This window comes from Gymnoscopelus braueri (assembly GCF_963280865.1).
Source record: "Gymnoscopelus braueri genome assembly, chromosome: 2".
Lineage (NCBI taxonomy): Eukaryota > Metazoa > Chordata > Actinopteri > Myctophiformes > Myctophidae > Gymnoscopelus > Gymnoscopelus braueri.
In genome coordinates, this window is record NC_137604.1 from 43,642,605 (window position 1) to 43,658,878 (window position 16,274).

General features: G+C 40.5%; 1 protein-coding gene across 1 annotated transcript; it reads right to left on the bottom strand.

Annotated features, from left to right (window-relative positions):
* Window positions 1-315: 315 nt before the first annotated feature.
* nol11 (nucleolar protein 11) lies at window positions 316-14,532 on the bottom strand. The gene is made up of 18 exons (XM_080452260.1): window positions 14,377-14,532; window positions 12,759-12,872; window positions 12,205-12,261; window positions 11,622-11,770; window positions 10,951-11,008; window positions 9,881-10,022; window positions 8,783-8,989; window positions 8,013-8,089; window positions 7,176-7,299; window positions 6,891-6,982; window positions 6,500-6,565; window positions 6,142-6,326; window positions 4,684-4,809; window positions 4,187-4,423; window positions 3,339-3,417; window positions 2,935-3,027; window positions 1,908-2,015; window positions 316-1,219 (listed from the first exon to the last, which is right to left on the bottom strand). Exons 1-18 carry the CDS (start codon window positions 14,524-14,526, stop codon window positions 1,106-1,108), a joined length of 2,178 nt encoding a protein of 725 aa, XP_080308386.1. The 5' UTR covers window positions 14,527-14,532; the 3' UTR covers window positions 316-1,105.
* Between the last annotated feature and the right edge of the window lie 1,742 nt (window positions 14,533-16,274).

Below are 16,274 nucleotides of genomic sequence, written 5' to 3' on the forward strand. Positions count from 1 at the left end.
TCGAAAGACACATCACTCTGGCTGTATTTTGGTTTTGGTCCACTGTTTATGTTGACATTCATCCCTGTAGGGATGAATGTCAACATAAACAGTGGAGGGATGCCTATGTCTGTGGGGGGTTGGAACTCTTAATTGATCCCTTCGAACATCGAAGGGGTTGTACACTGAGTTGATCGATTGGGCCATAAAAGTGCCAAACTCGTTCTGTACTCGTTAGTGCTCTCTAATAAATTAATGCATCACAGACAGCCATCACTTTGATGTCTGTCAGGGGGGGGGAGTGTTTAACAACATACCTCACCACAAGTTGCATAGTCGAGCTTTAACAAGAATTTATGGTAAGCAAAAGTTGTACTGAATGTCAACAGATTTACAGTGCACAATAGAGGAACGTCTTCTGCGGTTTTGCAATTTCAAATGATCTCAAATTATTCATATTCATCTTGAGTGAATTCAGTCTGAATTCACACAAGATGAATATGAATCATTTGAAATGTCACACAAATTCAGTCTAAACCCCTTTAAACACATTTTCATTTAATTAAAAAAATAGTGTCACAGACCCAGATTTTTCAATGTGATATTATATGCAACACAATGTATCCCTATAGAAAACATGCTACAAATCTATTATAACTGGTAGATTTACATTGATAGTTTGACACATACGATACAGTTAAATCTCACACTTTTATTATCAAAAGGTACAGCCCCCCCATTTCATGTGAAGATTAGCCGTTTACGAGCCGGGCTCTGTACTGTTTTTAATATAACAGGGCTGTCTCAGACTCTTCAGGAAAGCTTAGAGAGATAGAGGGAGAGAGAGAGAGAGATAGACAGACAAAGATAAAATGCTCATTGAGAAGCCTGACCAGGCTAAAACATGACTTGAGGGGATCTGCATTTTAACAATGCCTAAATTACACAAGCAATTGTTTACATAAAACTCTTCATGAATCGTTCCGGTGGGCAAAATACTGTACAGCATGTATGCCAAAACAGTACACATGATACAACACTGTACAAACACAAATTGAGCAGGTCAAATGTGGGAAGGAGAGGAGACAGTCAATATTTTTATTAAAAATGATCTGTAATTATTTTCCTAAAACAGCTCGATAACTTCGATGGAGTATTGTCCAATGTCCTTCTGCGCCTTCATCTTATGGAGCTCTTTGAGGCTTCCTTCTAGCTTTCCCAGTTCAGAGAAAAGTCTCACCTGAAGAGGGATCACAATTTTAAGATTCAAGTTTCAGACAGAAAGCTTTGCTGCCAGTATGTTTAACCAAAAATTACAAGTAATTATAGCCACAATTGGAGGTTTCAGGGTCAATGGAGAATATTTCTCTGATACAAACAATGAGAACAAAGACTAAGTAAAAATGAATAAATTAAAGGAATGGAATGTAGTTCATGAACTTTGAAAAGTTTAACCATCAAGTGGCATGCAGTTATTTTGCCATAATGAGCATTTAGAAAGCTAAATTGATTTTCAATGGCTGACAAAGAAATATTGTCTATGCAGTTTTGGTTAATATCGTTGCCAGTCGCCCTTGCTATTGGCCCAATAGCATTTGTAAAAATGTTCATGACATTTAGTCAATCCAATTAGGAGATGATTTTTGGCCATTTGGGGTGCCCCCTATGGGTGTAAATTGTACATGGCTTGACAATTTTACGGTTCTACATAGGTTACATCTATCTGCAAGTAATCTGGCTAAATTCTACCCTAGTTTAGACTCAAACCTTCATTAGGTGCAAGCAAGACACAGCTACCCGAAGCAACATATTTTGGTTATGTTCCAAACTGACATCATTTCGAAAAAGAACCATAATTAGAAGCTGTCAAGCTGAATATACATTGGTATCAAATCACTCACACCACAAAGAAACATGGAGACTGTTACCTGGGACTTGACAAAACTTTGGAGGTTCAGCAGTAGGCCTTTGGCCTCTGGAGACATTACCAGCATAGTGAAATGAGCATCCAACATCAAGCATACCCAATCCATGATCTAGAGGGGCCAATAAAAGGAAAAAGAATAATCTTAATTTAATATATGATCTGGAATAACAATTTGATAATCTGGAATTCGTGACCTGATGACCAATCCTCCCAAATCATTTAAGTATAACTGTTATTGACTCCTGTTTTTACTGTTCCTGTCTTTACAACGTGGCACCGAAGGGGTAAGCTGCCTAGAATTGCGTTTGTCCATATGTATGTGTGTATGTTCCCAACTCCATATTTTGGCTAACATCATATTGATGGCATTAAGACATAATTAACAAACTGCACACCTATTAACACATTGACTGCCAGAATTATTGCAATTTTTTTTAGCCAGTGCCAGAGTTTTTCATTGGAAAAAAAAAAGTACTCAGGAGCCGAAATACAGCATTTTTAAGTTTTAAGTTAACAAGGAGGTGGATAGGAGTCTAGATCTTCAACTAATCATATCTCCTTGGTCTTTGGGTGAAATTGGAAAAAAAAAACATTTTTTTTCACTTCACGTAGATCTACGCGATTGGCACGTGGCGGCTTTAAAGCGGTTCGCGTAGATCTACGTGATTGGCAGTCAATGTGTTAACTTGCCATCAACAGGGCTTGACACCAACGGCTACCCGACTGCCCGTAGCAGGTAAATAAAACCTGCTACGGGCAAGTGGTCAAGACCTGTGGGAAAGTAGGACATGACCTGTACTTGCCCGACGGGCAAGTGCCTCTGAGACCTTAGTGTCAACCCCTGAGCTCCATAGCTACAGATTGCACAATGAAGCAACAACATTAATAGTTACTTACTTACTATACAATTACTTTCGTATTGTTCTTATTAGACCACTGATAATACAATGAACACCAGAAAATCAGAAATTAAAAAAGGGAAATATGTACTACAGGACTTATTCTGTAGAAATCAATGGGATACGAACCTGTGTCAATGTTGGTGATCTCAACCCATGCATTTGTGGAAAAGCATCTTGGGAATATTTCACATATAGAAACTGCAGGTACTGGAGAAAAAGCTGTAGGGGGAGATGGAAAAGAGTGGAATTTCAAGGGCTGGTAGGAATTGAGGGAATTTGAAAAAGTCTGGTTAATTGCATTGTTAAGCCTAATTCATGGTTAGTTTTACAATGTGTCCCTTGACAAAAATAACTGATTTACAACAGAAAAATCTGGAAACCGTTGACTGCAAGAATAGTACAAGTTATAAATTATGCCTCCTCCCACTCACACGTAAATATACAGTCTTTCATTTCTACACCAGTAATTATTACATTGCTAACAAATCAACCATTGAGCACAGGTAGGCACATTAGCAGCTTTTACTCACAATGACTTGAGGAGCTGAGAGGTCTTTTAGGTGTGGGAGGATAAAGGTGTCACTGTAAGGCGTCTGTAGGATCTCATTGCTGTTTTAGTTAAGACATTAACATCTTCACAGTTCTAAGCATTCTCTTTTAATGTTTGTATTCATGATTTTTCTCTAAGACTGATTTAGGTGGCAGTTTGTCATGTTTTTGAAGGACGCAACATATACCAATAGCAAAGGTTTGAGGGAGCTGAAGACGCAACATGTAAACGTAACATCTTCACAAGCTAAAACCTTTGACTGGATACTACTGTCATATACAAACATCTCCATTGATCTGAAACAATCAAAATGTCTTTCTTTGGGCCAAAATCCAAGGTCTTAACCACGTAAACCCTATATACTTCATTGACCAGGGTCCCACAGTAGTCTATAATTAGTCCCCTCCTTGTTTTCACCAAATAGCCAATCTTCAAGCTCACAACGCGTGGCAATGTGACGCGTCGTGATCTTGTAGATCGGTTATTGCCCTGAATGTTCAAAATGCCCACACTGGGGTTCATGTGGTTAATCTCGTTCACACTCATTATTAATCTATTTGAGCACTACAGCTTAAACACTTCAGTACAGCGACAAAATGATCCCACAAGGGACATTCATCCATCTACTGTACCATATGTGCATGGGGGGTTTACTAGTGTACTAGACTAGCTGATTATGAACTCAAGTAAAATGGTTGAGATAGTAGACAGCCTCGACGTATTCAAAATGTCCTGCATATCAAACATATCCATTTAGACGTAATTTAATTTAGTAATCCATTCCATAACACTTTGTTCCTGAATCTGAATATGGAGACAAGAGGATACAGTAGCACAGCCTTATGCAGGCCCACTGGACAGGTCTGCCCTGGTTGGCCTGATGTCTTTTCCTTGTCATCTGCTGTGGTCTTCACTAGAGCTTGACCTCCACCACAGGGATCAGAACTGTCAGGACTGCAACCATTCTGCACGCCTCCTTGGCTTCGACACGCTGCAAAGACGGTTTCCATGAAGGAGAGACTATCAGGCTCTAGCCCGCCTATCTGTGTATCACTGTCTGGAACGCTGCAATGAGAACACACATAGCATAGCAACATGAGTGTTCAGGAATAGAGACGCAATCTGTACAGTATATAGTAATAAGGTAGAATAGCATGGATTGCTGAACTCAAAAATATCCATGAATTCAAGTCTAACTATCCCTTTAAAGAGTCTGTGCAAAAGACTAAACTAAAATAGTGCCAATTCATGCAGAAAGAAAATTTATGAGAACACAAGTGCCTTGGTTTTTCTTTTCATTCATTATTTTAATCTTTTGAGTTTACCTGATGAAGGTTTTGAGACAAGCACAGGTCACAACTTCGGGCACATCTGGGAACAGCTGCAGGGAGAGCTGACACAGGAAATAGTCTTTCCTCTCCAGGGCCAACAGAATAAGGCTGGGACACACGCTGTGGAACACCATAACAGATTACATTTTACACAAACGTATGGTATAATTGTACGGCATAGTGCATAAGGGGTGAGCTGCCTAGAATAGCGTTTGTATCCCAACTTTTTGTGAGTCCTTGTGTCCATCCACAGCTAATCACGTCTCGTCAATAAATTCAGCTTCAAAGTTATTGTGCACGATGCCACTAGTAGTCAATCCCCAATATTTTTCACATTTTGTGAGCTCATAATCTCCACTGTCCCTCCAAGGTTCAAAAGTTCAAGGTTGTCTTTATTGTTACTTCTTGGGTACAGGTATATAAGAGTAAAATGTATTTTCAGCTCCTCATGTGTCTAAATGTCTGGGAAGTGGGGAGGCCTGCTGCCAGTGGCCTTGTGGCTACAATGACACGTAGCCACTTCCTATCTGAAACGGTCTGTGTTTGGGGTGGCTTGCAGCTTTGATGATTCTGCAAGCTTTGCTCGACACAGTGTTCATTGAAGAAGGTTTGGATGGAGGGAAGGTCACATCCACTGATGCGCTCATCTGTCTGCACAACCCTTTGCATTGCTTTGCTGTTGAGGTCAGTACAGTTCCCATACCAAGCAGTGATACAGCCAGTCAGGATGCTTTTGGTGGTGCCTCTGTAAAAGGCCTGCAGGACCCTAGGGACCATGCTGACCTTCTTCATTCACCTGAGAAAGTAGAGGCGTTGTTGTGCCTTCTCCACCACCAGTTCAGTCCCAGGTGAGTTTCTCAGTGATGCTGACCTTTTACACTGCAGCGCCTACTACTGTATGTGGATGGGGGTGTATTCTATGCATGGCCTCCTGTAGTCCACAATCAGCTCTTTGGTCGTGTCGATGCTGATAGGTGTGACAGGTTCTCGAACTCATCGTCATCCATGATCAGTTCTATGACTATATGTCGACTCGTCTGCGAACTTGACCACTACATTGGATGTGAGTGTGGCCACACAGATTTATGTACAGGGAGTAGTGATGGGGAAAAAAATATTCTTGGATACGTTCTGCGGATGTGGGCGATTCTGAATCGATGCACAGGTGTTGATTTATTTTAATGTAATTTAACGTAATATTGACAGACCAAAACTGCATTGCCTCATGGTGGTGCTACACCAATCTGCTTTACATTTTGGCCTAAAGCTCTGGAACTACACAGTAGGTACAATAAAAATTACAAATAATACTCCTGGAGTAATGTGATAAACATGCTTTTTGTTTAACTGTAATTGGCTTAAAAGCGGGAGCCTACCATAGATCATGAATGCAACATCCAATCAAACCCAACTTGGAATTGCATGTTGAGGGGGCTCTGTAACCTCACTGACCTGTGGCAGAGGCACTGTGTGTGAACCAGCAGTGCCAGGGCGCTTGGGGTGTAGAAGCCAGGCTCAGCCAGGCTCCGCGATACCAGGCTTGAGGCCAGTAGCCCCACCGATGTCTGCAGGTCCTGGATATCTGTTCTGGCGAGGAGCCCTTTTACCTCCCGCTCCGCCTCCTCGACTGGTGCATTCTGAGAAACAGAAAAGGGCACTGTTAGGTCCTGTATACCTATGTGTAAACCACAGAAATGTAAAGTAGTGAAGGAAATCCTTTTCTCATTTATTTTGTGTTAGCTAGGGAGAGGTTATTCTCTAAGAAGTGATGCAGGTTAGAATATCCTTCAACCAATAACCATATTCTTACCTTGATAAACTCCAGAACTTGGTCGACTGTAAAGCCAGGTGCTGACTGGCTCTTCCGGCTCAATTTCTGGAAAGAAGAATCCAAACAAGTTTAGGCTTAAGTTACTCATCTAATATGAACTATTACTGAGGTAAACACATTTTTTAAAGGAGCATTTTTGGGGGATGTTTATCAATGTTCAAATTGTCTACAAGTAACTTGGATTGTCAGAAAGAGCTTGACTTTTGAGAGACGGTTGTCATACGTTACTTATTTGGGGATTAAACTCAAAATTTGCCATAATTCTTCATCCATAGGGAAATGAACTGAGGGTTGAAAATGAAGTGTGACTTTGTTTGCATGAAGTGTGACTTTGTTTGCATGCCGGTTAACTGAAGACTAAGTGACTTACATTCTTCCTAGTATCCACTGATCTTGAAGGCTGGGTCTTCTCTCCATGGAGAATGGTGTTCCATGATGGCACCAACACTGGAGCTTTGGACTCTAGGATAAAAAAAAAGGAAAAAAAGATACATGTAATCAAACATGATTTGAATACAATAGAAAATCATGTAATATATTACTAGATCAAAGAGTTGGATAACACTTTTTCAGCATAATTAGTTTTTTGTATCATCTTCTCTCATTTATTTTGTGAAAACATATTGAGGAAGTACAGTATGATGCCTCTCCTTACCTTCAGTCCCAGCCTTCTTTGATTTGCCCAGAGCTGAGGCTAGGGAAGACTTGGCACACTCATATGGGATAACAGAGAGGGCCTTCCCGTGGGGAATAAACAGCTTCCCAGAGTAACTCCAAAGCTAAAACAGAGAAATTCAAGTGAATGCAAAAACCTTTCCACAGTCAAAACTAAACTCAGAAAAGAAAACCTGTCGACAATTTACTATAGAATTAAATTGGAATTATCTGTTGGCTCATTTATCTCACCAAAGGGCATGGTTCATGTTTTTTCTCATGTTTTTATTTTCCCCGATGGCACACAAGCGCATCAGACGGCAAATTTAAATCTGTCTAAGTCTGTCGACAGATGCATCTTTTACAGTGCTTTAAAAGTGTCACTGCATTTAACCGTCTTAGATTCACTTCTTTGATGACTTTGATGTTCGATAGCCAATAGTACAAAGCGTTCAATCTAATAAATGAACAATACATTGCTGCTAGAGGACGATCAGATGATATGAAGAGCTGCAGGGTCAATGTGTTTCAATAGTGTAAACTGCTATAAAGTTGTGATGAGGGACTGTAAGCCCAGTCACTGTGGAGAGCAGATGGGATGTTCTACCAAAGTTATACAGTCCTTCATTAGCACAGAGAAGCCACAAGGACAGGGAACCTTGGCCTCAATATAAAAATTTAAATAATGATGTTCAAGAAAATCACTAAAATGTACTGAACAATTTTGGTCAAACTAACACAGCTACATTGTACAACAGCATCTCACTGCACACGAACATGAGAATAACCAAGCTCAGCACCACATCCAATTTCATGTTCATATTGTAGCATTTCCTACCTGTCCGTAGAGTTTGCCTGCCATTTCCTTTCCCGCCTGGAGTGTCTGGAAATTGGTATTCCAGATGCACAGGAAGTCTTAGGAAACAAGGACAGAGAATTCATTCAGAAACTGCACGTGCTAGCAGGAGATATTAAGATTCACAAAGCTCTGAACCAACTTGTTTGCAAGTCTAGAAACACAGTGCAATTACATTGGAAGATGACAAGGACATAGTAACATCAGAGAAATAATTGAGACTGAGTAATGGCCACACCATTTTATGTTTCATTGAAATGTAATCTTTAAGACTTAAATAATGTATTTATTTTCAGTTTAAGAAACAGCCCATAGATCAGGGTCAGTGTGTTCATAGGGTCAGTGTGTTTTAATAGTGTAAACTGCTATAAAGTTGTGATGAGGGACTGTAAGCCCAGTCACTGTGGAGAGCAGATGGGATGTTCTACCAAAGTCATACAGTCCTTCATTAGCACAGAGCAGCCACAAGGACAGGGAACCTTGGCCTCAATATTAAAATGAATAACGCACCCACTTACTATTAAAAGTAGTATATAATGTCCTATCAGTATAACTACATTTTGAACCAAAGTCCACTTAGCATTTGGTCGAACAAACAGCTATATAATAATAGGTGTGTTCAGAAATACACTGAGAACATCAGAGCGCATTTGGAATGTCTCGTTGTCTCTCAATTTTGAGCAGACAGAGCGTCACAGCAAGCGCAGTGTGACAACAAGTACATGATGAATATCTGAAGTCAGGATATTTACCTTTGCCAGCCCCAGCAGAGGGGTGTGGGACCCCAACCACGGCCACGTGGGCTTCATCCAGGGCCAGGGCTGAGGCGGCCCCCAGCAGACCCTCTCCAACGGGCAGCCTCAGAAGCAGGTTCCGGGGCAGGGCCAGCACCTGGGCCCCCTGTTCGGTCGCATGGCCCTGCACAGACACCTCACTCTGGTACACATGACCGTTGGGGTCTGGGTAGAGGGTGAAGGATGGGACGATAAGAGGAAAGTACACCTATGTGTCACTGACAACATCAGCTGCTTGTGAAACATAATGCCGAGGTCCCTCCAGATAGGACTTGGTTTGGAGCTATACTGTACCTACTTTAATATTTTCAAGAGTGTTATGTGTAGTATATGGACACGTATAATTAAACATCTTTTAACCACTTAAACCCCACTTCCTTGACCGGGGTCCCCCAGAGCTTTATACTTGGTCCACTCCATTTTTCCCTCAACACCACATCTCTTAACCGATATTAGCCTATCCACAATCTCACAACACAAGTTGTGAACTTGTAGATCAGCAATTTTTGCCAAAATAGACGCTGATGTGTTAGTGTGTGTGATGTATTCAATACAGTATGTGGCTATTATACAGTATGCTATTATCCTAATAGCATCGGTACGTAGTAAAATTTTTTACTCATTGCGCCTCGAGGCTGCCTGCACTAAAACCATTGAGATAGTGTGCCAAGCATTTTCAAGTGAGAATGAATTACATGGTCTTTTTTATTGCCCTTACACATTGCAAACAACCCCCCCCCAATGCAGACCAAATCAGTTCAGGTCCTGATCAAAAACCACTAGTTAGACACATCATTTCCAGACAGGATTACAGAGGAGATTGGGATCATCTCAAGGTTGAGAGGGTCCTAGAGAGATTAACTTGGAGCCTGCCAATACAAAGTGGTTCAAGGCGGGAGATATACTTATGGCCGCAACATGCCCAACAACTATAATTACAGCATCATATTCTTGACACTCACTCATTCATGGGGTCTTTAATCTGTGTTTGCCAAAACAATCTTATATTGTAAAATGCTGTTATTAGAAACCTCTATCCAGTCCAGTTGTACTTACAGAGATAAAGCAGGCTGATGCTTTTGTTCCGGTATGTAGCAGAGAAGCTGAGTGGGGAGAGACCAGGCTCCTCTCTCTCCAGCTTGTATCTCTGCAGTGTGTTAGGCTTCAATCTTTGTAGGTAAAGGAACTGATCCCCCTTCTGTGGTAAGACACAATATATCAGTATCTGGATTCCCCATTCAACAATGTTTGGCATGAAAACAAACAAGAATCAACTAGTTCCTAATGCAGTTGCAATATCCAAGCAATGTCAAAGGCTACAGTGTATTATTTGAAGACACCTGCCATTTCCTCAACAAATTATGGCAGCATATTCACTTGCAACTGAGCGAGATTATATGGAATGCAACTACTAGTTTGTATGGAAGTATAAACCCTAACCCTAACCCTGACCAACTAGAAAAGTGCGCTCCTTGGAGTGTGTTTTAATAGTGTAAACTGCTATAAAGTTGTGATGAGAGACTGTAGGCCCAGTCACTGTGGAGAGCAGATGGGATGTTCTACCAAAGTCATACAGTCCTTCATTAGCACAGAGCAGCCACAAGGACAGGGAACCTTGGCCTCAATATTCAAATTAATGACTCACCCCTATTAAAAGTAGTAAATAATATCAGTACAACTACATTTTGAACCAATGTCCACTTAGCATTTGGTCAAACAAACACAGCTACATGTATAACAGCATCTGTTATACATGTAGCGATTTGTAGCATTTTGTGCAAAACAGGCCCCTCCCGCAAAATTTGAAAGCCAATCGTAATGGAATCTGAGACATTTGACAGATGCACCGTGATCATGTTACCACATAGATAATGTGTACCGATTTGTGTGAGTTTTGGACAAAATCTATAGAAGTAGTAACAAGTGATATGGGGAGTTGGGTCATAATCCAAGGAATCCAGGGAAAATGTTTTGCGTGCGTGCAAAGTTTCATGCCAATCGGTCCAGCTGTGCAAGAGATTAGCTGCTCACAGGCACATGGACACACGGACGGACGGGAGCAAAAACATAGTCTGCCGCCTTTCGGCCGTCCGGCTTGGAGGAGACAAAAAATAAATCAGCTTCACCTGTTCAGTTGTGAAGATTACAAAGCGCTGAGCCTCTGCCATGATGTTGGTGCTCCACCTAAAGGCCACAAAAGGCAATGAATGCATCAACAGCTATCTATCTGACAGTAAGACATTTAGTTTGTATAGTAAGCAGTAAGAACGTATAATGATCATACAGGCGGTCTTGCATGTTTACTGGTTGTCACAGGTTATGACTCATTGTATTCTTGACATTAGAGACAAAGATTTTCCAAAGCATAACTTTGGTTTATTTGATTTTCAAAGAAAGCCATTGAAATCAATTCAGTTCAACACAGTATTAAAATCAACTTGCAGAGACTTAATCCAGCACAGTGACCTTTGTTTGTCAACGTTATTATTCTTGAATATAGTCCCTATTTTCAAACAATATAGTCCTTTATTTAAAAAAAAGAAGTCCATGACTTCTTAACCAGCAATAACTCGGTTGTTTAAGTGAGGTTGGTAACGTTTTGATGACTATGGCAGAAATGTAAATAAACAAAAATAATAAGAAGAATAAAGCCATTAATGATAAAATGGTCATTGTCGCTGAAGCTGTGAATAGACAATAACATGAATTGATGCAGGTATGGTCCCATTAGAATTCTTCATCCTTACCACCTCTCTGTTAAGGATGACTAACGTCTCTGACTAACGTCATCACTCACCTGATGACTTCCTCCGGTGCCAGAACCTCTTCTATGGGCTGCTGGGGAGCGGATAGGAGCGAGTCCAAAAGCCTGACTGCACCTCTCTGGAACAGAACCACTGGCTCTGTTCCTGGGGCAGCATGGACCCTGCACACATCTGAAGACACCTGGATGTGTCCAAGTAGAATAAACAGCATCGTGTTAAGCCTCAGTTGCACTGCTTTATGGCACTGTCTCTTACTTACATAAGAGACTTTTGGCAAAGTATACATTATTTTGACAATGTATAAATTAGGCTTCAGCACAGGCTCCAAGTCATGAGCGCCTGTGAAGATCGTCTGACACCCAGAGATGTGTGCAATTGCTTCTTTTGGAAACATGCCGTCTCCATTTGAGTTTAGGCTGACGGACAGCATAATATTTGGATTTGAGTTTGTTGTGCACTTCCCTTTGTCATGGTTGGGACTACAGCCAATCCTCTGGGTCTGTTATGATTCAGAAATGTGAAAATGGCACAGTGTGCATGGTAGGAAAGGGAAGGGGAAAACGTCCAATGACAGACGCATTAACCCAATCAATTATATTCACAGTTCACACTCACAGTTGCTTTGAAGGTCTTGTCTAAGGGTATGTCTTCATCCTTCCAAACTCTGATAACCTATGAAAAGAAAAACAGAAAATAGTTTATTACTTGCTGCAATGGTGAGCATAACATCATGCCACAAATAAAAAAATACTAAGACCATACCAACAGTAACAAAAACCCAACAATTGGTACTACAAATTAAATCCTACTCTATCAAACAACTCTATCAAGTTCCTTTCCTCTGTAGAAATCATGTAAATAGGTGGATGTGGCAAACTTAATAAGCCTTCATCAGTGGACCCTGATAAACCCTGATGACTCATGGGGCGACATAATATCTCCAGAAACCCCACTGCCAGCGCCTATGTGAAACCATATATAGCGCAGCCCTAAAAGCAATATTTACCATGGACCACAATGGAAACAAGCCCCTCTGGGCTATTTGTGTCATCCTTTTAGAAGAGTTTTCTTGACTGTACTGCCGTACTGTTATCAAACATCTTTATAAATTATTCAAACAATCAATCGATCAAACCAGTGTCACAACAACGAAGGCTGGGCCATCCTACCTTATTGTCTGAGACGGCCACATACTCCTGGGTCTGGGAGTTGTAAACTGCTGAACAGGTCAGAGTTTGTCCTTGTTTCACCGTCCAGCTGCCAAGTGGCTTCTGGTCTGAGACCTTAAAACAACAAGAGTTAGACCGTTATTAGAATCAATGTGTCGGGACTCAAAAATCGTTTTTTAGAGTCAAGTTTAAAGGAAACTTCAAGATATGGGTCAGAAAATCACTATGTGTTTTATATTGAAATCGGTGATCCAGGTTGGTTCTTGTTTGAGGCATTTTCAGATTCAACAGTTGACACTCTTTGCCAACTAACATAATATAAGTGCTAGTTTTGGACATATTTACTATAATCATTATTACTATTGATAATATTACTAGTGAATAGTGGTCATATTATCACTAGCCTAACCACACATCAGATAGATTGAGATTCATGTTATTGTAGGTTGGACTTAGATTACTGTAATGTTCTCTTTGTTGGCCTGGCTTCCCAAAGTCTGTCAACCAGCTTCAGGCCCTGTACAATACAATGCTACAGCAAGACCCAGACCAGCCAACATGACAGAACATAATCAAGGTAGTAGTGCCTGACCAATGCCAGAATTTCGGGTCCAATGGCTTGTTTGCAGAGTCAAATATAACATCATGGGAGAGAAGGGGAAAAGCACAGAAGAGGGGTCTCTATGCCAAGGGTTCCCAAACATAGAGTTACAGTTCCCAAACCTTTCAGGCTGTGACCCCCCAAATGAATCATATTTGAACTAGGGAACCCCCCACCCTGACAAGCACTGGAATTGTAGGAGTTGAGGCATTACATTTAGTTTGACTTGGTTCTGCAGATAAATATTATGAAAATAGCAGATCTACAAGCCCACAATGGCTCACGCTGAGCTTGTAGATCGGTGATTTTCACAAAGTTTGCCTCATTCTTACATAACTATTTGACAATTTGGCCAATTTGATATTAAAAAGGTCTTTGAATTATAACTTTAGGAATGTGCAGATACCCTGAATACACTTATACTGTATGTTGGTTTGTTTACTGCTGAGTGAGAAAATAATGTTGCACAAGCTAATCATCTGGGGACCCCCAAAAAAATAATTTGGGGACCCCGTGGAGGTCCCGAGCCCCAGCTTGGAAACCAGTGCTCTATGCAGTGTAGGGGTGACGCTCAGTGGTCGGCTACGCCATTGAAACAGATGGGTAATAATGGTGTCGTCACAACATTTAAACGAGAATGTGAAATCTTTAAAATCGCATTTAATTTGAGGGAGAACACGGGTAGGTTGTCAGGTTGATCGCAAAGCTTTGCTTCACGCACTGCAGACACAACTACTAAAGTTAACAGTACACACGCCTGGTTAAGTTAACACACGCATCCTGGGATCAAGACTATCATAGATGTGTTTTTATATCGATTTTGACATGTGCATAGATACGAAAGTAAAAGTCAGACCCGATTAAATACATCTATGATTGACTCTTGATCCAAGGCTAACACGCATCTCACGTTTGTTGTCCAGAGCCTCAGCTATCATGTGGCTGAGCCTCAGTCACGACACGCTTCTCAGACTCCAGAGACATCATCACATCGTATCAGTGTCATAATAATGTTACCTTGTACAAAGTGACAGATCTGCTGGAGTCGGTGACCACGACGTGGTCGCTGTCTCTCTCCACCTCGATCCCCTGGATCCCTGACGAATCGGACACATTGTGAGGTTGTGTGAGAGCGCACAACGTGTAGCCCTCATACAGCGCCGCCATGTTTGTTTGAGGACGAGGAGAGAGAGAGAAAACAGAGTAGGAGAACCCCACGAGATTCGCACTAGTGTTGCCAGGTCTTGAGAGAGAGAAACAAGCAGCCAGGCCCAGGAAAACAAGCCCTAAAGAAGCAACTTAGACATGGCAGACATGGCAACGCTCTTGTTCTTCTTCTGTTGGGGGTTTTATGGCAGTTCTTGGCATCTATAATGTTGCATTACCGCCATCTAGGGTATTGTAACGGGACCAACAAGACAGGTCCCCCAGTCAAGTGGTTCTCAATCTGTGGGTCGGGACCCCCAGGGCCAGGGGGGTCCCCACATGATTTTGGGGGGTCCCCAGATGACAGTATTAAATTGTCAATTTAAGGACTTTTAAGACCTTTTTAATACCTTAAAATGAAATGAAAAAATACCATTACTGCATCAAAAGTAACAAATATACTATAAAAACTGGTCAAACATTGGCCAAATTGTGAAATAATAAAAGAAAGGCAAAAAACATTTAAAGTATTATTTATTAGTTATAGTCAATCAACTAACTTTAAATATTGTTTACTTTCTAATGCCAAGTATCTTTATGGTGTTAATGCAAGATGCTGCTTCATTTTACACAGAATGTAGTCACTATGATTTAATTACTTATGCGGATCACTTTAACTGTAGTGTGTAAATGTAAATGAAAAATGTGCTCTTTCTACTTGAGACTAACGTCACAGGGTCTAAACAAAAAAAATGTTCAGGTTTATTACAGTTGTAATGATGATCTGCAATGAAGAGCTGTTGTCTGCAGTCAGTGTCAGTGATGGAAGAAGTACTCACATGTTTTACTTAAGTAAAAGTATCAATACTGCAATGTAGATAATATACTCTGTTTTACAAGTAGAAGTCCCGTATTAAAAATGTACTTGAGTAAAAGTATTGGTATCGAAATATACTTGAAGTACCAAAAGTACTCATTGTGCGGAATGTCCCATTTCACAAGTTCAAAATGTATAGAAAATATTTTGAAAATAGACGATCTGCAAGCTCACAATGCGTCACATCACGACGCATTGTGAGCTTGTAGATCTGCTATTTTCAAATGGCCGAAATAAATATACGGATGAAGTGGTTATAGTGTGTTTAATAATCAAAATCTACAAAGTAACTAGTAACTAAAGTTTTCATGTAATTATAGTGGGGTAAAAGTACAATATTTTCCTTTGACATGTATTGGGGTAGAAGTAAAAGTATTGAAATTGTAAATACTGAAGAAAGTAAAAAATACCTCAAGATTGTACATTAGTACAGTACTTGAGTACATGTGATTAGTTACTTTAAACTACTGGTCTCATGGTGTTTTGCTTTAGATTTCATTATAAAACAAACAATGGATTACAGTAGCAAGTAAACTTTATTTACTACAAGATTTTAGAGAAGAAAAAAAAAAGGTGAAACAATTACATCGAAGAACCAAATGAACGTCAAATGGCAGTAAAAATATGACACATATGAATAAAAGTTAAAGTGGAAGAACCCAGCCAGAGCAACTTCCAGCAGCCGAACAAGGATGGCACTTGAAACAGCACACAAAGGAGGGAGGGAGCAATAAAAAGAAAAGCTTGGTCCTTTTATCCAGAGAAATAATGATTATGAGCAGATTTAAATTTTTCTTTCGAATGGTAGGCGTACAGCAGCCACAAAATCAAACCACAGCAGTTTTACTACAAAAAGAAGTACAACAGAAAAGTAAATTACCACTGACTCAGC